The sequence below is a fragment of the Hyla sarda genome, chromosome 2, assembly GCF_029499605.1.
Source record: "Hyla sarda isolate aHylSar1 chromosome 2, aHylSar1.hap1, whole genome shotgun sequence".
NCBI classification, from domain to species: domain Eukaryota; kingdom Metazoa; phylum Chordata; class Amphibia; order Anura; family Hylidae; genus Hyla; species Hyla sarda.
Genome location: NC_079190.1, coordinates 399,617,578 through 399,640,018, shown reverse-complemented (window position 1 = coordinate 399,640,018; position 22,441 = coordinate 399,617,578). Strand labels below are relative to the sequence as shown.

Sequence of the window (22,441 nt, the reverse complement as noted above, 5' to 3'; positions counted from 1 at the left end):
AACCCTCCAGCCCTTCTACAATGGGAGGGTATATATGGGTCACTTCAGGTGCTGCTCTGGGCTGGTAATTACACCTGTTACTCAGGATACATGTTTTGCATTATGTTCTCTATGTCTGTCTGAGCACATGTATCCTGAGTTTTAACCATGGTTATCTGTCCTGTCTGATATCTAGATCTTAGCCTGCTTTGTTTTCGTACCTTTATCGGGTTTTAGTATTCTTGTATTGTTTGTTCTGCATATGCTTAGTGTTCCTTGAGTCTGTATTTACACTGTGCATTTTGTCAGTCCTGTTTTGACCTTGTTTGATTTTGGAACTCCTAGGATAGAATCCGGTTCTGAGCCTTGTGCCAATCTGTTTATCTAGGAGTGGGTTAGTCTTGTGTCTGTACCTGTGTTTGCTTGTATTTAGGATTTTTGCATCCTCCTGGACTGGTATCCTGTTCAAACTGCGGAGTGTGCCCACTAGCTAGGAGCCTATTTGGCTTTAGTATTGATGTCCCTCCATGATTGAAGTGGGGTGTTCAGTGGGTTCCTTGTTTAGAGTCCAGTGTGAAAAATGCTCTTGATTTCCTGACCTGATTAGTGTTCTAACATTCAGTTAACCTATTCATCCCCTGCATCTCCTAGTTTTGTCTACTGTATACTTATCCTTATATCTAGTCTTTCATGTTATCATATCTGACATTAATCTTGATCCCGGCCCTTTAACTGTTTGTTAGTATGCTTTATCCTGCCTGATATATCTGTTTGTAGTTTTGTAGTATTCCTGTCATGTTCCTGACTTGTTTCCCATCGTGTACAGTTTGTTTTGTTTTGCTTGACTCTTAGGCCCATGTACTTTAGCGCAGTACAGGGTTTGTCCTCGTGGTTGTCAATCCGTTGGTTAGGGTGGATGTGCAATAGGAAGGGACAGCGGTTGTAGGGATAGTTAGGGCTCAATTACTCCCTGTTCGCCACCCCACCTTCATGACAGAGAGGAGAAAGAAGAAGAGAAGAAAGAAAGAAGAAGAAGAAAAAAAACACCCTCCTCCTTATTTAATGCCTCTTTTCAAGCATCACAAGACATTTGACAATCATAAGGCTTTACTCCTTTTCTAAATACCTTTTGGTTTATCCCCCCTCCCACCCTGGAATGGTGCTGGGAAAAAAAATTAAATAAATAATTTTTACTTTCTTTCTTTTACCTTAGTACACTGCTCAAAAAATAAAGGGAACACTAAGATAACACATCCTGGATCTGAATGAACTAATTTATATGAAATACTTTCATCTTTACATAGTTGAATGTGCTGACAACAAAATTACATAAAAATGAGCAATGGAAATCAAATTTATCAACCCATGGAGATCTGGATGTGGAGTCACACTCAAAATCAAAGTGAAAAACCACACTACAGGCTGATCCAACTTTGATGTAATGTCCTTAACCCCTTAAGGATGCAGGACGTAAATGTACGTCCTGGTGCGGTGGTACTTAACGCACCAGGACGTACATTTACGTCCTGTGCATAACCGCGGGCATCGGAGCGATCTCGCGGGTGTCTGCCATTAACCCCTCAGGTGCCGGGATCAATACAGATCCCGGCATCTGCGGCAGTGCGCGATTTAAATGAACGATCGGATCGCCCGCAGCGCTGCTGCGGGGATCCGATCATTCAGAACGCCACACGGAGGTCCCCTCACCTTCCTCCTTCCGGCTCCCAGCGTCTTCTGCTCTGGTCTGAGATCGAGCAGACCAGAACAGAAGATAGCCGATAACACTGATCTGTTCTATGTCCTATACATAGAACAGATCAGTATTAGCAATCATGGTATTGCTATGAATAGTCCCCTATGGGGACTATTCAAGTGTAAAAAAAAATGTAAAAAATGTAAAAGTAAAAAAAATGTGAAAAAGCCCCTCCCCCAATAAAAAAGTTAAATGTCAGTTTTTTCCTATTTTACCCCCAAAAAGCGTAAAAAATTAATTTTATAGACATATTTGGTATCGACGCGTGCGCAAATGTCCAAACTATTAAAATAAAATGTTAATGATCCCGTATGGTGAACGACGTGAACGTAAAAAAAAAAAAGTCCAAAATTGCAACTTTTTTAATACATTTTATTTAAAAAAAATTCTAAAAAATTTATTAAAAGTTTTTTATATGCAAATGTGGTATCAAAAAAAATTAAAGATCATGGCGCAAAAAATTAGGCCTCATACCGCCGCTTATACGGAAAAATAAAAAAGTTAGAGGTCATCAAAATAAAGGGATTATAAACGTACTAATTTGGTTAAAAAGTTTGTGATTTTTTTTAAGCACAACAATAATATAAAAGTATGTAATAATGGGTATCATTTTAATCATATTGACCCTCATAATAGAGAACACATGTCATTTTTACCGTAAATTGTACGGCGTGAAAATGAAACCTTCCAAAATTAGCAAAATTGCGTTTTTCTTTTTAATTTCCCTACAAAAATAGTGTTTTTTGGTTGCGCCATACATTTTATGATATATTGAGTTATGTCATTACAAAGGACAACTGGTCGCGCAAAAAACAAGCCCTCATACTAGTCTGTGGATGAAAATATAAAAGAGTTATGATTTTTAGAAGGCGAGGAGGAAAAAATGAAAACGCAAAAATGTAATTGTCTGAGTCCTTAAGGCCAAAATGGGCTGAGTCCTTAAGGGGTTAAAACAAGTCAAAATAAGGCTCAGTAGTGTGTGTGGCCTGCACGTGCCCGTATGACCACCCTACGATGCCTGGGCATGCTCCTGATGAGGTGGCGGATGGTCTCCTGAGGGATGTCCTCCCAGACCTGGACTAAAGCATCCGTCAACTCCTGGACAGTCTGTGGTGCAATGTGGCATTGGTGGATGGAGCGAGACATATCCCAGATGTGCTCAATCGGATTCAGGTCTGGGGAACAGGCGGGCCAGTCCATAGCATCAATGCCTTCCTCTTGCAGGAACTGCTGACATACTCCAGCCACATGAGGTCTAGCATTTTCTTCTTTATATCTGAAACTAAATCTTTCTAAAACAGAACTTCTTGTTTTTTCTCCATCAACTGATACTGTACCTAACCCTGACATTTCCATCTCGGTATGTGGTACTACCATAACTCCCGGGCAGCAGGCTCGCTGTCTTGGAGTTATACTTGACTCTGATCTGTCTTTCACTCCCCATATTCAGTCTCTTTCATGTTCTTGTCACCTGCATCTCAAAAACATTTCAAGAATCCGCCCGTTTCTCACTACTGAAACTGCTAAAACTCTCATTATTGCTTTGATTCACTCCCACCTCGACTACTGTAACTCTTTACCAATAGGCCTTCCTTTCTCCAAATTCTCTCCTCTCCAGTCCATCCTTAATGCCGCAGCCAGACTCATCTTCCTCTTCAGCTGCTACACCGACGCCTCCTCCCTGTGCCAGTCACTACACTGGTTACCAATTCAGTCCAGAATACAGTACAAAATCCTCAGTCTCACACACAAGGCTCTCCACAATGCTGCACCTCCCTACATCTCCTCTCTCATCTCTGTCTACCATCCTACACGATCTGCTAATGACCTCACACTAACATCTTCTATAATCCAAACTTCTCACTCCCGTCTCCAAGACTTCACTCGTGCTGCATCGGTTCTCTGGAATGCTATCCCTCAATCCCTCAGACTCAACAACAACATCCATAGTTTCAAATGTGGCCTAAAAACACATCTCTTCAGACAGGCCTATAACGTTCTCTAATTGGCCTCAACATATCCTCAATATATCTCCACACCTCTTGTTTGAATAGTTATTGTGTAATTTTATGCCTGATACTTGTCTTTGTTTGTACCCCATAATTGTAAGCGCTGCGGAATCTGTAGGCGCTATATAAATAAATAAATAAATATTAGGAGGAACCCAGGGCCAACCGCACCAGCATATGGTCTCACAAGGGATCTAAGGATCTCATCTCGGTACCTAATGGCAGTCAGGCTACCTATGGCAAGCACATGGAGGGCTGTGCGGCCCTCCAAATAAATGCCACCCCACACCACTACTGACCCACTGCCAAACCGGTCATGCTGGAGGATGTTGCAGGCAGCAGAACGTTCTCCACAGCATCTCCAGACTCTGTCATGTCTGTCACATGTGCTCAGCGTGAACCTGCTTTCATCTGTGAAGAGCACAGGGGGCCGTTGGCGAATTTGCCAATCTTGGTGTTCTCTCCGTTATCTTCAGCTTTAGGTCGGCTTGGAGCATGGGCGGAGCTTAGTGACGTCACCGTTGCTGTTCTCTGCTGGGTCCCGCTGCTAGAGAACAGCATCAGTGATGTCACTAAGCTCCGCCCATGCTCTAAGCAAAGATACCGGAGAAGATTACCGGAGATCACCTGCACAGAAAGGGACAAGGTAATACCGTTGATATCAGTGTCACCTGCCCTACCTGTCTGTACCAATAGGTTAGTGCAGGTGACACTAATGACAAATTTTCTTTATAGGGTTACTTTGCAACTTTACTCCTCTTATCCCCTATACACAGGATTGGGGATAAGTGTCTGATCATAAGGGGCCCAACCACAGAAATCCCTTGCGATTTCCTGCATGATGACCTCCCAGCGCATTACTCTCTATGGAAAAAACAGAGATAAATGAGCACTCTAGATAACCCCGCTTCATGTGCAAAGGGAGCCAGGTCGCTGTGAAGAGTCCCCTCGAGATCAGACACTTATCCCCTATCCTGTGGAAAGGGGATAAGGAGTAAAGTAGCGGAGTACTCCTTTAACAAATTTGTTCTGAATGTATTAGCCAGAATGAAAAGGATTTTTTTTTTTTTTTTTTTTTTTAAACAACCAGCGCAATGTTTCAGTTTTTGAGAAGTGGTTGTATAAACATGTTTTTTTCACTATTTTCCCAGTTATATTTTGCACAGGAACCTGGGTAACTAGTCCTGAGAACCAGTGAGGAGAAGGAAGACAGTAGAGGCAGCAGTGAGCGTCCTGTCTGTACAGTATGTAGTACAGACTCTGTATCGTCCAGACCTCCGGTCACTGTGTCAGCTGTCAGTTTGAGGACCTGTGTGTGCTGCTGTAGCTGAGGTGCACAGGTCCTGGATTCTGACAGGCTGACACAGTGGCTGATCTGTATGTGTGTCCGGACTCCTGCCCTCCAGCCACTGCAGGGGGTTGCAGCGGGCCAGGCCCTTTTGGGATCTCGGGCCCCTTACTGGGGTACGGGCTGTACCCCCCTGATGGCGGCTCTGTCAATCAGTGTTGCTTCCTGAGTGGACACTGTGACTTCACAGAAGTGTGATTGACTTGGAGTTACATTGTGTTAAGTGTTCCCTATATTTTTTTGAGCAATGTACTTCCACCAAACCCATTTTTCTGTGGTTGGCATTTTCAAAATCCAATTGTCCCAAACTGTATGAATTTTTTTCTCCCTCCAGTTTTTAGGGCTTTGCAAAATTCAAGATTTATTACACTTCTTACTATATTAATATATTCGTTATCCTCCACAGTTTCCTTCGCCATCCATTTCCTAGATATCAATATTCATTGTAAATAATAGCTTGGCAACTAACTGTTTATATTTGACATTTATCCTGCCCTCTAACTTTCCTAACAACCAAGTCATTGGGCTGTCTGTTAGTATTACATGTAGTCTTTCTTCTATCTCTTTTAACACTTGATGCCAAGCTTTTTTTTAACTATTGGACAATTATAATACATGTGCCAGAAATCTGCTTCTACTTCTCCACATTTAGGACAATTGCAAATTTTTCCTTTACCTATTTGCATGAATTTCTTCGGTATGTAGTATAATCTATTATTGATGAAAAATTGTGTTACTCTATGTGCCCTATCTAATATTGTTCTCTTCCCCGAACTTCATATATTTTTCCATTCTTGCAGTGTTATTGTGCCCAAATCGTGCTGGTGAGAGGTGGGGAGGTGGAGTGCTAATTTATACAGAACCTACTGTTTATAAATACTGACTAGCAGCAGTAGAAAATGCTGGGCCCCATAGTAGACCTTTGAAAGGTCTACTACATATTTGAAAATAGATAACATATCAATTTTACAGCAAAGTGAACAGAATCACTTAACAGTTGAAGCATTTCGGGTTATTTTTCATTTTCAACCTACGTTTTATTTTTTCAAGTTTCAAAGTACATTTTATGCCACAATGACCGTCACTTTAAAGAGTACAATTGGTCCCACCAATGACAAGCCCTGATCTGGCTCTGTATGTAAAAACATTATGGCTGTTAGAAGATGAGGAGTTAGAAACATGGCAAAAATCACTGAGGGGGAAGGGGTTAACAGTCAAGCTGGATCTACCTTTTAGGATTTCTAAGGATGCAAACTGTTTGATTTCCCCATAGCAACCAATCACAGCTCAACATTAATGTTACCAGAGTCATTTGGGGAATTAAAGCTGAGCTGTGATTGGTTGCTTTGGGCAAATGTCACAGATTCATACATTTTGGCCAGAGTGTGAAAATGGCTTTATTGTTATCTCTTTAAATAACATATACTGTGGCTATTCTTGTAATCCTTGGTCTGAGTGGTTGTGTTATCACATAAGTCTCATATAACCTCCGTTTTCCTTGTGCTGTGATAACTAATCATCAATCACACTTCCAAAGGGCAAAGTGGCCCTGTCTAGCTGACCCTCCTACTATTACCGTCTGATGGAATGTGATGATAATAAAGGAAAGACAAGAGCTTCATAACAAACTTGACTGTGTCTGACAGACTATTACATGTTTTGAAGCTACTGTGGATGGAGTTAAACCTTCTTTATAGTTCCTTTTTTAGTATTATTGTACAATGAAAAACTTTTCAATTCTCTTTGCTACAACATGTTCTGTAGCCTCAATTTTCATGGCAAAATAGTGATGGCCCAGACTATCCTTTGTCTGTAGGTGGCATTTTCCATATAAATCGCCACATAAGTTTTAATTTTAAAACTATGTTTACATTTTCTGAAAACATGTCTACAGCTGCCACGCTAAAAAATAAGGGGCTCAGCCTAAAACATATCAAAAGTAGTGGTGCCTCAGTAATCTACAACAAGCACAACTAATAGGAAAAAAGGAATTGCTGAGAAAGGGCACACATCAATAGTGAAAAAATATAATAAGCTTATTGTAAACAAATGTAGAACACAGCATTGAAGACAAAATTGTAACGCCGAGCGCTCTGGGTCCCGCGGCTTCCCTGGAGCGCTCACGGCATTATAGTAACAGCAGCGCTCCGGTCTCTGTCTCTGACTGCGAGCGCTGTTGTGTTAATGCCGGCGGGGACGCGATCCGTGTGGCGGGTCAGACCCGTTCTCAGATCGCGGCCCGTTCTACTCACCCTCCTCCTGTGGCTGTCTCGTCCCGGCGCGCGCGGCCAGCTCCTTAGGGCGCTCGCGCCAATGTTCTAATATTTAAAGGGCCAGCGCACGGCTAAATGGTGCCGGGCCCAATTAGTTCAATCACCTCCCTACTCATAAATACTCACTTCCCCTTCCCTTCCTTGCCGGATCTTGTTGCCTTGTGCCCTGAGAAAGCGTTATAGTGTGTTCCCAGACCTTCTGCTGTTGCCCCTGACTACGAACCTCGCTGCCTACCCTGACCTTCTGCTATGTCTGACCTCGCCTCTGTCTAGTTCTTGTGTACTGCGCCAGTCTCAGCTGCCTGAGAGGTCAAGTCGCTACTGGGGAACACGACCTGGTAGTTACCGCCGCAGCAAGTCCATCCCGCTTTGCGGCGGGCTCTGGTGAACACCAGTAACTGCTTAGAACCGATTCCCCAGTACGACCCGCGTCATCGCCTCTCAGTTACAGAGGATCCACCTCCAGCCGCTAGTCCAGACCCTGACAGTAGATCCGGCCATGGATCCCGCTGAAGTACCGCTGCCAAGCCTCGCTGACCTCACCTCCGTGGTCGCCCAGCAGTCCCAACAGATTGCCCAACAAGGACAACAGCTGTCGCTGTTGACCGCCATGATTCAACAGCTTCTGCCTCCACAGCCTCAACATCTCCTCCGCCAGCTCCTGCATCCCCTCCTCTCCGAGCTGCCGCTACCACTGCTAGAGGGACTTTGACGGGGACTCTAAGAAGTGCCGGGGATTCCTGTCCCAATGTTCCATGCACCTGGAGATGTTGTCGGACCAATTCCCCACGGAACGGTCTAAGGTGGTCGTTCGTGGTCAGCTTACTATCTGGGAAGCCCTTGGCCTGGGCCACGCCACTCTGGGACCGCAATGATCCTGCCACTGCCTCCATCCTGTCCTTCTTTTCTGAAGTCCACAGTGTCTTTGAGGAACCTGCCCGTGCCTCATACGCGGAAACAGCCTTACTGAATCTTGTCCAAAGAGATTTTACAGTGGGCAAATATGCCATACAATTCCGTACTTTGGCCTCTGAGTTGACCTGGAACAATAAGGGCTCTCTGCACGACCTTTAAAAAAGGTTTATCCAGCCACATTAAGGATTGTCTGGCTGCACGAGAGATACCCTCCACTCTGACTGAACTTATCCACTTGGCTACCCGCATTGATATGCGCTACATTGAAAGACGTCAGGAGCTCCGCCAGGAGAAAGATCTTGTTCACACCAAGCGATACCCACACCTGGCTCCTCTCTTCCAGCATCCTTTGCAGCCTGTTACTGTGCCTCCCGCTGAGGAGGCCATGCAAGTGGACCGGTCTTGCCTGACCCAGCAAGAGAGGACTCGCCGGAGGAACGAGAACTTATGCTTATACTGTGAGAGCTCTGAGCATTTCCTAAAGGACTGTCCTCTTGGTTCTCAGCGTCTGGGAAATGCTCGCACCTAGTGAATGTGGGACAGGCGTCACTGGGTGTAAATTCTTCCTCTCCACGCCTGACTATTCGAGTGCGGATTTCTCCAGCCGCTAAAGCCTCCTTCTCTGCGGAGGCTTTCTTGGACTCTGATTCAGCAGGAAACTTCATTAAAGCCTCCTTCATCCACCGGTTTAACATCCCTGTTATTCGTCTCGTTAAACCCTTCTTCATTTCTTCGGTTAATGGAGAAAAACTGAATTGCACCGTGCGCTACCGCACTGAACCCGTGCACATGACCGTGGGGGTTCTCCATCAAGAAACTATAGAATTTTTTTTTTTGCCAAACTGCACCTCTGACAACCTTCTAGGCTTACCCTGGCTCCAGCGACACTCTCCTACCCTCGACTGGACCACTGGGGACATTAAATCCTGGGGCTCTTCCTGCCACACACGCTGCCTTAAGTCGGTACCTACTAGCCAAATCTCCATCGCTTCTCCATTGCTCGGCCTTCCTAAGTCCTATCAGGACTTTTCTGACGTCTTTTGCAAGAAACAGGCAGAGGCCTTACCACCACGTAGGCCCTACGATTGTCCTATTGACTTGCTCCCTGGTACCACACCGCCCCGTGGCAGGATTTACCCTCTCTCCGCTCCTGAAACTAAGGCCATGATGGAGTATATTCAGGAGAATCTCAAGAAAGGTTTCATCAGGAAGTCTTCTTCCCCCGCCAGAGCAGGATTCTTCTTTGTTGCCAAGAAGGACGGTCACTACGTCCTTGCATTGACTACCGCGGCCTCAATAAAATCACTGTAAAGAACCGCTACCCACTACCTCTCATCTCGGAACTCTTTGACCGTTTGCACGGAGCTAAGATTTTTACTAAGCTTGACCTCAGGGGCGCATACAACCTCATCAGAATTCGTGAAGGAGATGAGTGGAAAACCGCTTTTAACACCAGAGATGGTCACTTCGAATACCTCGTCATGCCATTTGGACTCTAAAACGCCCCTGCAGTCTTCCAAGACTTTGTCAATGAAATCTTCCGTGACATATTGTATACCTGTGTAATGGTCTATCTTGATGACATACTAATCTTCTCCTCCAACTTAGAGGAACATCGCCTCCATGTTCGTCAAGTGCTCCAGCGCCTCCGTGTTAACCATCTCTACGCCAAAATTGAAAAATGCCTCTTTGAACGTACCTGTCTTCCTTTCCTGGGATACCTGGTCTCGAGACAAGGTCTTCAAATGGACCCCGACAAGCTCTCCGCGGTCTTGAATTGGCCACGCCCCTCGGGACTTTGCTCTATCCAGCGCTTCCTGAATTCGCTAATTACTACCGTCAGTTCATCCCCCACTTCTCCACTATCGTGGCTCCCATTGTGGCACTGACAAAGAAAGATGTGAATCCGAGATCCTGGCCTCCCCAAGCGGAAGAAGCTTTTACTCGCCTTAAGGCCGCCTTTGCCTCCGTGACTAGGCCCGATCCCCTGAAACCATTCTTCCTTGAGGTAGATGCTTCTTCGGTAGGAGCAGGGGCGGTTGTTCTTCAAAAAAACGCTAAAGGAAAAAACGTCACTTGCGTTTTTTTTTCTAAAATGTTTTCTCCTCCTGAAAGGAACTACGCTATTGGTGACCGTGAATTGTTGGCCATTAAGTTGGCCCTAGAGGAGTGGAGACATCTCCCGGAAGGATCCCTTCACCCTATCACCATCTACACTGACCACAAAAATCTTTCCTACCTACAGTCCGCCCAGCGCTTAAATCCTCGCCAAGCCAGGTGGTCGTTGTTCTTTGCCTGCTTCAATTTCCAGCTCCATTTTCGTCCTGCTGACAAGAATGTCAGGGAGGATGCCCATTCACATTCCACCGATGCCACAGAAGCTGAAGTCTCTCCTCAACACATCATCCCTCCTGAGTGTCTGATCTCTGCTGCTCCTGCTTCTCTGGTGCCTGTTCCTCCAGAAAAACGTTTGTCCCTCCACGTCTTCGCCTTCGCCTCCGGACAATGGAGATGGAGTACAGATGATTCTCCAGGGCAGGCTGAGCGCGGGCTCCACAAAATGGCGGTGAAGCTGGGGGAGGAGACAGGAATGGGAGGAGCACCCGGCAGCGCACCCTGCTGCGCTGCCGGTGACTGTAAGCTTTGTCAGCAGAGGGTGAGGCTAACTGGGAGTCACTGAGTCGGACTTATTATATTGAGGCTGCCACGGGGGTGCGGGATTTAGCGGGCATAACACCTGACTGCCCCCACCCGCCCGCAGCAGCCTCCTGACTGCCCGCGCTCGTATGTTTTTTGGGCTGGGTCCTGCAGGTCCTGCAGGATCCCAATTCCAATGCAGGCCTCTACAGCAATTTGCCACCTGAGAGAATTATTTTATTTTATTTTTTGCCTTTTTTTTTTTGTGTGCGGCTGGTTATCTTGTTGTTGTGCGGCTGGTTATCTTGCGGTCTGTCCTCTACTTTCACTTCAGTAAGGCACAAGCCTAACTGGTGCTGGGCAGATTCCAGGTGAGCTGCCCAACAATGGAGCTGAGACTGCTGCTAGTGTAATGTTGTCAAATTTAGTACTGAGTGAGCAGAGAAACTGTGTGGGGCTGGTTGCCCGATACTGTTAAATTAACAATGTCAGGCAACCACTGCCACACATAGCGTTCCTGTGCTCACACTGTAATGGTTCAGTCACTGTGCTCTTGGGTAGGAGGAATGTGCATGTACGATTTACTTACATAGTGCTGGAGGCCTAATGCGGCTTCTATGTGAAGAAAGGGAGCTGGTGGCCTATTGTTGCTTCTTTGTGAGGGAAGGGGGCTGGAGGCCAGGGGCGGACATACACCTGTGCAGCCGGGTCAGCTGCACAGGGGCCCAGCGTGTGAGGGGGCCCGCCTCCCTTTGAAATGGTGGCGGGCCCCCTCACACGATGAACAGTGAGCAGCTGACCCGGGTCTGACAAGGGATGCCACGCCAGTGACGTCCCTCCACAGACCTGCACAGGAGGACATCAGTGATGTCACTCGTCAGGCCGCAGCTGGATAAGAGAAGTGCTGCGCAGGCCAGGTAAGTGGGTGTGTGTCTGTATGTCTGTGTGTGTATCTGTATGTTTGTCTATATGTGTGTGTATGTCTGTGTGTTGGGGGGTTATGCTATCTAATGCGGGGAATATATGCTACCTAATGTGGGGAAACTATGCTACCTAATGTGGGGAAACTATGCTACCTAATGTGGGGAAACTATGCTACCTAATGTGGGGAAACTATGCTACCTAATGTGGGGAAACTGCTGCCTACCTAATGTGGGGAAACTGCTACTAAATATGGGGAAACTGCTACCTAATGTGGGGAAACTATGCTACCTAGTGTGGAGAAACTATGCTACCTTATGTGGGGAAACTGCTGCCTACCTAATGTGGGGAGACTGCTGCCTACCTAATGTGGGGAAACTATGCTACCTAATGTGGGCAAACTATGCTACCTAATGTGGGGAAACTATGCTACTTTATGTAGGGAAACTATGCTATCTAATGTGGGGAAACTGCTGCCTACCTAATGTGGGGAAACTGCTACCTAATGTGGGGAAACTATGCTACCTAATGTAGGGAAACTGCTGCCTGCCTAATGTGGGGAAATTTCTAGCTAATGTGGGGAAACTATGCTACCTAATGTGAGGAAACTATGCTACATAATGTGGGTAAACTGTGTTTCCTCTCCTGACCTGTCTGTTCTGGGAAATAATTGAATTGCCCATGAGATGGCAATTCTGGATTATCTACATGAATTTATATAAGGGTATGGGGGTATAAATTTATATGAAATATATACAGAAAATATAAATAGAAACATTGCAGGGGAATTAGCAAAACCTGTGTAGATGAAAAGTAGTGCAGTTTCCCATGTCAACCAATCAGAATGCTTCTTTAATTTTTAAACAGACCAGCAAAAAATGAAAGAAGCGATCTGATTGGTTGTCATGTGCAACTACACCACTCTTCCTCACCACACAGGTTTTGATAAATCATCCCCATAGAATGTGTGGACAGTAGTGTTGAGCGGCATAGGCCATATTCGAATTCGCGTTATTTCGCGAATATATGGATGAATATTCGTCATATATTCACTAAATTTGCATATTCGTAATATTCGCGTTTTATTTTCGCATATGCGAAAATTCGCGCATGCAAAAATTTGCCTATGCGAACATTAGCATATGCGAAAATTAGCATATGAAAACATTAGCATAAGCGTACACCAGACTCACACAGTAGTATTAGAGCCTTCTTTAAATCACACAAGCTAGAACCAGAGAGGAATATGATCACTGTGATGTGTATTGTGGAAAAAAAACAAAAAAAAAACCCTAATATTTGTAATTGCGAATATATAGTGCTATATTCGCAAATTCGCGAATATACGATATTCGCGAATAAAATTTGCATTGCGAATATTCGCGAGCAACACTAGTGGACAGACAAGAACCATTCGGTCCATCTAGTCTAAATACTATCAATAGTCACTTAAAGGGGTACTCGGGTGAAAACCTTTTTTCTTTTAAATCAACTGGTGGCAGAAAGTTAAACATATTTGTAAATTACTTCTATTAAAAAATCTTAATCCTTCCAGTACTTATTAGCTGCTGAATGCTACAGAGGAGATTCCTTTCTTTTTGGAACACTGATGACATCACGAATACAATGCTCTCTGCTGACATCTCTGTCCATTTTAGCAATCTGATGGGTCAGCTATAACATTTAAACAGTACAAAGAGCTTAATAAAATCTGTAAAAATGTAATAAAAACAGCAAAAATTCTAAATGTGAGACAGGTGGCCAAATAAAGCAAAACTAATCCTAAATATTTTTTTAGATATATAAATGCAAAAATAAACAAGGACAGAGCATGTAGGACCCCTTAATACTGATAATGGGGAGGTTGTCACAGGCTACTGAATTGGTTCTTTAGTTCTGTATACACTATGGAAGAAGGAGCTGACATTGGCCAGGTCAGTGCTGGTAACACATCATGTAATGTACTGAACTGGCTTAATGTAGAGATGGTACAAGGTAAGTTAAGTAATATAAATGTAAGCAAATCTGCAGGGCCGGATGGACTACACCCAAGAGTTCTTAGAGAGGTAAGTTCAGTAATAACTGCACCCCTGTTCATAATATTTAGAGATTCTCTGGTGTCTGGTATTGTGCCAAGGGACTGGCGCAAGGCGAATGTGGTGCCAATCTTCAAGAATGGCTCTAGGGTTTCCCCAGGAAACTATAGACCGGTAAGTCTAACGTGCATTGTGGGTAAATTGTTTGAAGGACTTATAAGGGATTACATACAGGAATACATAGGGGATAATAGTATTAAAAGTGATAGCCAGCATGGGTTTACTAAGGATAGAAGTTGTCAAACCAATCTAATTTTCTTTTATGAAGAGGTGAGTAGAAGCCTTGACAGAGGAATGGCTGTGGATATAGGGGGAGATTTATCAAAACTTGTGCAGAGGAAAAGTTGCCCAGTTGCCCATAGCAACCAATCAGATTGCTTCTTTCAATTTTAACAAGGCCTCTGCAAAATGAAAAAAGCGATCTGATTGGTTGCTATGGGTAACTGGGCAACTTTTCCTTTGCACATGTTTTGATAAATCTCCCCCATAGTGTTTCTGGATTTTGCTAAAGCGTTTGATACTGTCCCTCAGAGACGTCTGACAGGTAAGTTAAGGTCTTTGGGTTTGGAAATTTTAGTTTGTAACTGGATTGAACACTGGCTCATGGATCGTACCCAGAGAGTGGTGGTCAATGATTCGTACTCTGATTGGTCCCCGGATATTAGTGGTGTACCCCAAGGTTCAGTACTGGGACCGCTGTTGTATAATTTATTTATCAATGATATAGAGGATGGTATTAACAGCTCTGTTTCTATCTTTGCAGATGACACCAAGCTTTGTAGCACGGTACAGTCTATAGAGGATGTGTATAGGTTACAAGATGACTTGGATAGACTAAGTGTCTGGGCATCCACTTGGCAAATGAGGTTCAATGTAGATAAATGTAAAGTTATGCATCTGGGTACTAATAACCTGCATGCGTCGTATGTCTTAGGGGGGATTAAACTGTCAGAGTCACTGGTAGAGAAGGATCTGGGTGTACTTGTAGATCACAGACTACAGAATAGCATGCAATGTCAGGCTGCTGCTTCCAAAGCCAGCAGGATATTGTCATGTATAAAAAGAGGCATGGACTCAAGGGACAGGGACATAATACTCCCCCTTTATAAAGCATTGGTATGGCCTGGTTGAACTTGATGGACGCATGTCTTTTTTCAACCGTACTAACTATGTAACTATGTAACCATGCATAGCAGATGCATAGCAGATGTATGCTAAGGGCAGCATGGTGGCTCAGTGGTTAGCACTGCTAAAAAAATATGGAACATTATCTGATGAAAATCAGACATTGCTTTGAATTTTGATTCAATAGGATAATTTAAAAGAAGATAATATAACTGGCCTAGACAAAAATGATGGTTCCATGTACTTAAAGGGGTTATCCAGGAAAAAACTTTGTTTTATATATCAACTGGCTCCAGAAAGTTAAACAGATTTGTAAATTACTTCTATTAAAAAATCTTAATCCTTTCGGTACTTATGAGCTTCTGAAGTTAAGGTTGTTCTTTCCTGTCTAAGTCCTCTCTGATGACACCTGTCTCGGGAAACGCCCAGTTTAGAAGCAAATCCCCATTGCAAACCTCTTCTAAACTGGGCGTTTCCCAAGACAGGTGTCATCAGAGAGGACTTAGACAGAAAAGAACAACCTTAACTTCAGAAGCTCGTAAGTACTGAAAGGATTAAGATTTTTTAATAGAAGTAATTTACAAATCTGTTTAACTTTCTGGAGCCAGTTGATATATATTAAAATGTTTTTCCCTGGAATACCCCTTTAGTATTTTGTTGCCCAACCTTTTAAGCGGTCACTGCACTCCACCGATTTCTGTAACTCTCGATGAGACTTGTGCACTTGTCTACTGGTATCTTGGTCCACTTCTCATGAGGAAACTGCTCTAGTTGTCTCAGGTTTGAAGCCCCAAAACATAACCAAGTCTCCACCCTGCTTCACAATTAATTACTCCAATGGAATAACATACATGCTTGACCAAGAAACCATGAGGCATTGAGGCTTATCCTTCTTTCCCCCAACATCTGTCACCAAGGGAGAGTCAGGAGATCCTTATACACATTAGATTGTCGGAAGGTTTCACTGAACTAGGTGGTTTTGGCCAACAATAATATGTATAGTAGTGTCTTGGGCTATGTTGTAAAGTGCTCCACTATGGAATCTTCCCAGTTATCTGAATATCTTGTCACTATAGACGCCTAGATTATCAGCTACAAATGCGTTATCACTTCTTATCTTATCTATAGCTGGCTCAATCTCTAGGTCAAAACCTCCGTATTACCACTGTGTTCACTGCTGTGTACAGAGCAATAAGTAGAGATCATGAAAGATTCTGGCATGTGTCGGCATAGTTCCAAACCAGGAGATTTCATTTGCCAGCTTATGCGGCACAGATTTTACATATTTTTAATACTTCATGGTTATGGTTCTAATTCTGTGTAATAACGTTAAAGCATTACTATTATTTATTCAACTTTTGGCATATAACAGGAACATGTCTAAAGTTTTGATTGGTCAGGGTTTCAGTTTTGTATAATAATAATTCTTTTAATTTTAGCGTCCTCAATACCATTTTCTCCTTGTTTATAATGATGTTTTGTGTCATTTTGTATTTGTTTGCACTTGTTGACTGTGAGTGAGGGAGCCCATAGACTTGCATTGCTCCATACACTTCAAATGGGAATTTTTTAGAAGGTGGGAGAATGCAGAGAGTAGTGTGAATTCCATTGGAAATATCATAGCCCATCATGAGTGAAAAAAAGAGAGCATAGAGAGCAGAATAGATAGACTTTAGGGAAAAGGTGGACAAAGACCCCATTGTCACACTCGGGCATCAGGCTGGGCCTAAACGCCTTGTTGCTGCCAAGTCCCTATCTACATTTAGGACCCACACCTCACCAAGGCCATTGCACATCATGATCTGTGAGTACAACTGCATTTGGGAATTGCTTGGAGACGACCAGTTAGTACCCCTTAGGGAAGAGACATTGAACTAGGGCTGGGCGGTATGACGAAATGTGTGTATCGCTGTATTTTTGTAACTTTTGGCGGTTCCACGGTATATAACGGTATTTCCTCCTCCTCCCTTCCCCCCCCAAATGAATTATCAGCCCAGCGCTGCCCCCATCGGGGTAAATACTCACCTGCAAGCACTGCACTCCTTGTCCTCCTGTTCATTGCGGCCGCCGGCGCTGGCACTCTATACTGTGTGGTATCCCTATGCTGTATCCCTCTGCCCCGACCCCGGCTGCTCAGCCTATCCCCTGGCCGGGGATAGGCTGAGCGCACTGTCATGTAAGGAGCTCTGGACGGCTTCTTACATGACAGTGGGCTCAGCTTATCACCGGCTGAGGCGGAACATCGATGCAGCCAGTGATAGGCTGACGGCTGTCCGACATTCCCATCCCCAAGAAGCAGGTAAGGCCGGTACCAGACCAACGGGAGGTGAGTTAAAGTTTATTTTGTTTATTTTTTGCAGCCCAGGCATAGGGATGCCACACAGTATAGAGCTGTGGTCTTCAACCTGCGGACCTCCAGATGTTGCAGCCGTTGGCTGTCCGGGCATGCTGAGAGTTGTAGTTTTGCAACATCTGGTGGTCCGCAGGTTGTAGACCACTGGTATAGAGTGTCAGCGCCGGAGGCCGCAACAAACAGGAGGATGAGGAGGGCAGCACTTGCGGGTGACATGTGAGTATTTACCCCGATGGGGACAGCGCTGGGCTGATAATTAATTGGGGGGCAGCGCTCGCGGGTGACATGTGAGTAGTTCCCTGATGTGGGGACAGTGCAGCACTGGGCTCATTCATTCATTCCCGAGGGGGGAAGCCAAACCGGTATTGCGGTATGGGTTAAAATTCATATGGTGCAGCACAAAAATTTCGGTATTCGGTATGAACCGGTATACCGCCCAGCCCTACATTGTACTCAACATTGAATTAGAGCAGAGAGTTACTGGGACCACAATTTAGTTCCACATACCCCAGAGGTTGGTTTCTTGCTCCAACCATAGACAGCCAACTGTTGAATTGTTATACCACAAGAACTGTACCTCTGTTGTGGAAGAATTGTCATCCATACAGAGTTTACTATTCCTACAAGTGTGTCTGGCTTGTCTACCACACATTCACCATAAAGGGCACCCCACACAACATCCCACCATACAATAGACAAGGTGTGCATCGGGGGGAGCCTTGTCCTACACTACCATCTGTGTGGCTCCACTATCATAGAGCAAATTTAAGGAGCATGGGATTGTCCTGTGAAGTCCTAACGCCCAGTGACGACTGCACGCAAACACAGGGAGAACATACAAACTCGTTGCAGATGTTCTCCTTGGTGGCATTTTACTATCTACCCTAATACTTTAAATAAGTAATTTTCTTTATTTTAATACATAAATTTAAAGTATAAAACTCACAAAGGTAATATATTATTAAAATGATGACTACTTACATGAAGCTCTGGACGGGCCAGGAAGTGGAGGGACACAGGAAATAACACCCGTGGTGCCAAGAATATTGATGATTGATGTCTGAAGTTGGCTCAGAATAACAATAAACTAAAACAATTAAATGAAAGTCTTACATCAATTGCATGAATAAAGAAAAAAATGACAACTTTTAGAAAGCAAATAAGAAGATCCAGTGTCCAGATACAGTGAACAGTTTTAAGTTTTTTTTATTGGACTTAAAAATACTAGTACAAAACAGGGTAATTACAATGCCTTTCTGGCTCCATGTGACCTTAAAGGAGTACTCTGGGTTAGGGAAATGTATCCCTAATCCTAAGGATAGAGTATTAGTGTGAGATTATGAGGGTTTAGGGGTGACTTATCAGAATGCTGAGACCCCCTGCCGGGCTCTTTGCATGAAAAGAGCTGTATCGACCACCACACAAAGCGGTGAGCGACAGGCCCCCTCCATGCATCTCTATGGAAGAGCCGAAGCGCTGTACTGGGGTATTTCCGGCTCTCCCATAGAGATGCATGGAAGGGTAGTGATGGTAACCACTTTGTGCGGTGATGGACACGCCTTATTCATGAGGTGACCAGGGGCGCCATATGGGAGATCGCGTAGGGTCCCAGCGGTCAGACCACCCCCGCAATCTGACACTTATCCCCTATCCTCAAGATAGGGGATAAATGTACCTAACCCAGAGTACCCCTTTAATCATGGCATCACTATGGCATGCCAAGATTAAGAGCAAGTGAGTCAAAAATGCATTTGTTTTAGACGGTGCAGTGACATGCTAAATTAACAAGAGAAATAAATGACACCCATTTGCCAATGTATTCATTAGAAGGACAACATAACACAGAGCTGTAAGGAAAGGTGCTCTAGATATGTAATTTTATGGGGATCAAAGGGGTACTCCGTTGGGAAAACATGTTTTTAAATTAACTGGTGCCAAAAAGTTAAACAGATTTGTGCATTTCTTCTTTTTAAAAATGTTAATCCTTACAGTACTTATTAGCTGCTGTATGCTCCAAATTAAGTTGTATAGTTCTTTCCAGTCTGACCACAGTGCTCTCTGCTGCCACCTCTGTCCATGTCAGGAACTGTCCAGAGCAGAAACAATTCCCTGTAGCAAACCTCTCATACTCTGGACAGTTCCTGACATGGACAGAGGTGTCAGCAGAGAGCACTGTGGTCAGACAGAAAAGAACTACACAACTTTCTCTGCCACATACAGCAGCTGATAGGTACTGGAAGAATTAAGATTTGTATACAATAGTCATTTACAAATCTGTTTAACTTTCTGGCACCAGTTAATTAGAAAAAAAGTGTAATTCCAAAATAAACATGTCAGGAGAGCTGTCAGCTACACTTTTATGAGCCCGGAGGTTATTAATCTGTAGATGTCCAGCAGTTAGTCTTCAGAATGTGTTCATTTTGTAATTTTACAGGAATATTTATTTTAATGTTATGGGAGCCAACAGGCGCTTATCTAATGTTTTCCTTTACAGCTGTATTACAGGAACTCATTAGATCTCTAGTAGGGGGTTATTCTTAAACAGAAAACATGAATAAGCCATGATTCCGAGAAACTGGTCAGTTGGGAATATTATAACTTTATGTTGTAAAGAGAGTTTTAGAATTGTGGGAGAGATTAAAAATGCATGTTTATTAAAAGGGATTAGTTAAACCCAGTGGCCTTTTCAAAAAACTTCAGCTCACATAATCCATATGAAGTCACAACCCAACATATTTAGACACCCCTTCACAATTTATGGATATAGATGCTGTCTATGTTTATGGATATAAAGGGGCTGTCAAAATGCTAATTTGTGGAGGTGTTTTTCAGTAGCTGTAAGAGGAATACCGGTCAAGTTTAACCCCTTAAGGACCAGGCCATTTTATACCTTAAGGACCGGAGCGTTTTTTGCAATTCTGACCACTGTCACTTTAAACATTAATAACTCTGGAATACTTTTAGTTATCATTCTGATTCCGAGATTGTTTTTTCGTGACATATTCTACTTTAACTTAGTGGTAAAATGTTATGGTAACTTGCATCCTTTCTTGGTGAAAAATCCCAAAATTTGATGAAAAAAATGAAAATTTTGCATTTTTCTAACTTTGAAGCTCTCTGCTTGTAAGGAAAATGGATATTCAAAATATATTTTTTTTGGGTTCACATATACAATATGTCTACTTTATGTTTGCATCATAAAATTTATGAGTTTTTACTTTTGGAAGACACCAGAGGGCTTCAAAGTTCAGTAGCAATTTTGAAATTTTTCACAAAATTTTCAAACTCACTATTTTTCAGGGACCAGTTCAGTTTTGAAGTGGATTTGAAGGGTCTTCATATTAGAAATACCCCATAAAAGACCCCATTATAAAAACTACACCCCCTAAAGTATTCAAAAAAACATTCAGTTAGTGTATTAACCCTTTAGGTGTTTCACAGGAATAGCAGCAAAGTGAAGGAGAAAATTCAAAATCTTCATTTTTTACACTCGCATGTTCTTGTAGACCCAATTTTTGAATTTTTGCAAGGGATAAAAAGGAGAAAATTTTTACTTGTATTTGAAACCCAATTTCTCTCGAGTAAGCACATACCTCATACGTCTATGTTAATTGTTCGGCGGGCGCAGTAGAGGGCTCAGAAAGGAAGGAGCGACAAATGGTTTTTGGGGGGCATGCCGCATTTAGGAAGCCCCTATGGTGCCAGGACAGCAAAAAAAAACACATGGCATACCATTTTGGAAACTAGACCCCTCAGGGAACGTAACAAGGGCTAAAGTGAACCTTAATACCCCACAGGTGATTCCTGACTTTTGCATATGTAAAAAAAATATATATTTTTTTTACCTAAAATGCTTGGTTTCCCAAAAATTTTACATTTTTAAAAAGGGTAATAGCAGAAAATACCCCCCAAAATTTGAAGCCCAATTTCTCCCGATACAGAAAACACCTCGCATGGGGGTGAAAAGTGCTCTGCTGGTGCACTACAGGTCTCAGAAGAGAAGGAGTCACATTTGGCTTTTTGAAAGCAAATTTTGCTCTGGGGGCATGCCGCATTTAGGAAGCCCCTATGGTGCCAGAACAGCAAAAAAAAAACACATGGCATACCATTTTGGAAACTAGACCCCTCGGGGAACGTAACAAGGGGTAACGTGAACCTTAATGCACTACAGGTGTTTCACGACTTTTACATATGTAAAAAAAATAAAAATATTTTTTACCTAAAATGCTTGTTTTCCCAAAATGTTTACATTTTTAAAAAGGGTAATAGCGGAAAATACCCCCCAAAATTTGAAGCCCAATTTCTCCCGATTCAGAAAACACCCGATATGGGGGTGAAAATTGCTCTGCTGGCGCACTACAGGTCTCAGAAGAGAAGGAGTAACATTTGGCTTTTTGAAAGCAAATTTTGCTCTGGGGGCATGCCGCATTTAGGAAGCCCCTATGGTGCCAGGACAGCAAAACAAAACCACATGGCATCCCATTTTGGAAACTAGACCCCTCGGGGAACGTAACAAGGGGTAATTTGAACCTTAATACCCTACAGGTGTTTCACGACTTTTGCATATGTAAAAAAATATATATTTTTTTTACCTAAAATGCTTGTTTTCCCAAAAATTTTACATTTTTAAAAGGGTAATAGCAGAAAATACCCCCCAAAATGTGAAGCCCAATTTCTCCCGAGTACGGCGATACCCCATATGTGGCCCTAAACTGTTGCCTTGAAATACGACAGGGCTCCAAAGTGAGAGCGCCATGCGCATTTGAGGCCTAAATTAGGGACTTGCATAGAGGTGGACATAGGGGTATTCTACGCCAGTGATTCCCAAACAGGGTGCCTCCAGCTGTTGTAAAACTCCCAGCATGCCTGGACAGTCAACGGCTATCTGGCAATACTGGGAGTAGTTGTTTTGCAACAGCTGGAGGCTCCGTTTTGGAAACAGTGGCGTACCGGACGTTTTTCATTTTTATTGGGGAGGGGGGTTGTATAGGGGTATGTGTATATGTAGTGTTTTTTACTTTTTATTTTATTT

General features: G+C 43.5%; 1 protein-coding gene across 4 annotated transcripts in view; it reads right to left on the bottom strand.

The window, feature by feature from the left end:
* The window catches only part of LOC130356810 (organic solute transporter subunit alpha-like), a 131,125-nt gene that overhangs the window by 5,709 nt on the left and 102,975 nt on the right, over positions 1 to 22,441 (bottom strand). For all 4 annotated transcript variants that reach the window (XM_056558783.1, XM_056558781.1, XM_056558784.1 and 1 more), the window contains one exon: positions 18,391 to 18,496. In XM_056558783.1, the coding sequence (XP_056414758.1) occupies positions 18,391 to 18,496 (106 nt within the window). The remainder of the gene's footprint in view (positions 1 to 18,390; positions 18,497 to 22,441) is intronic.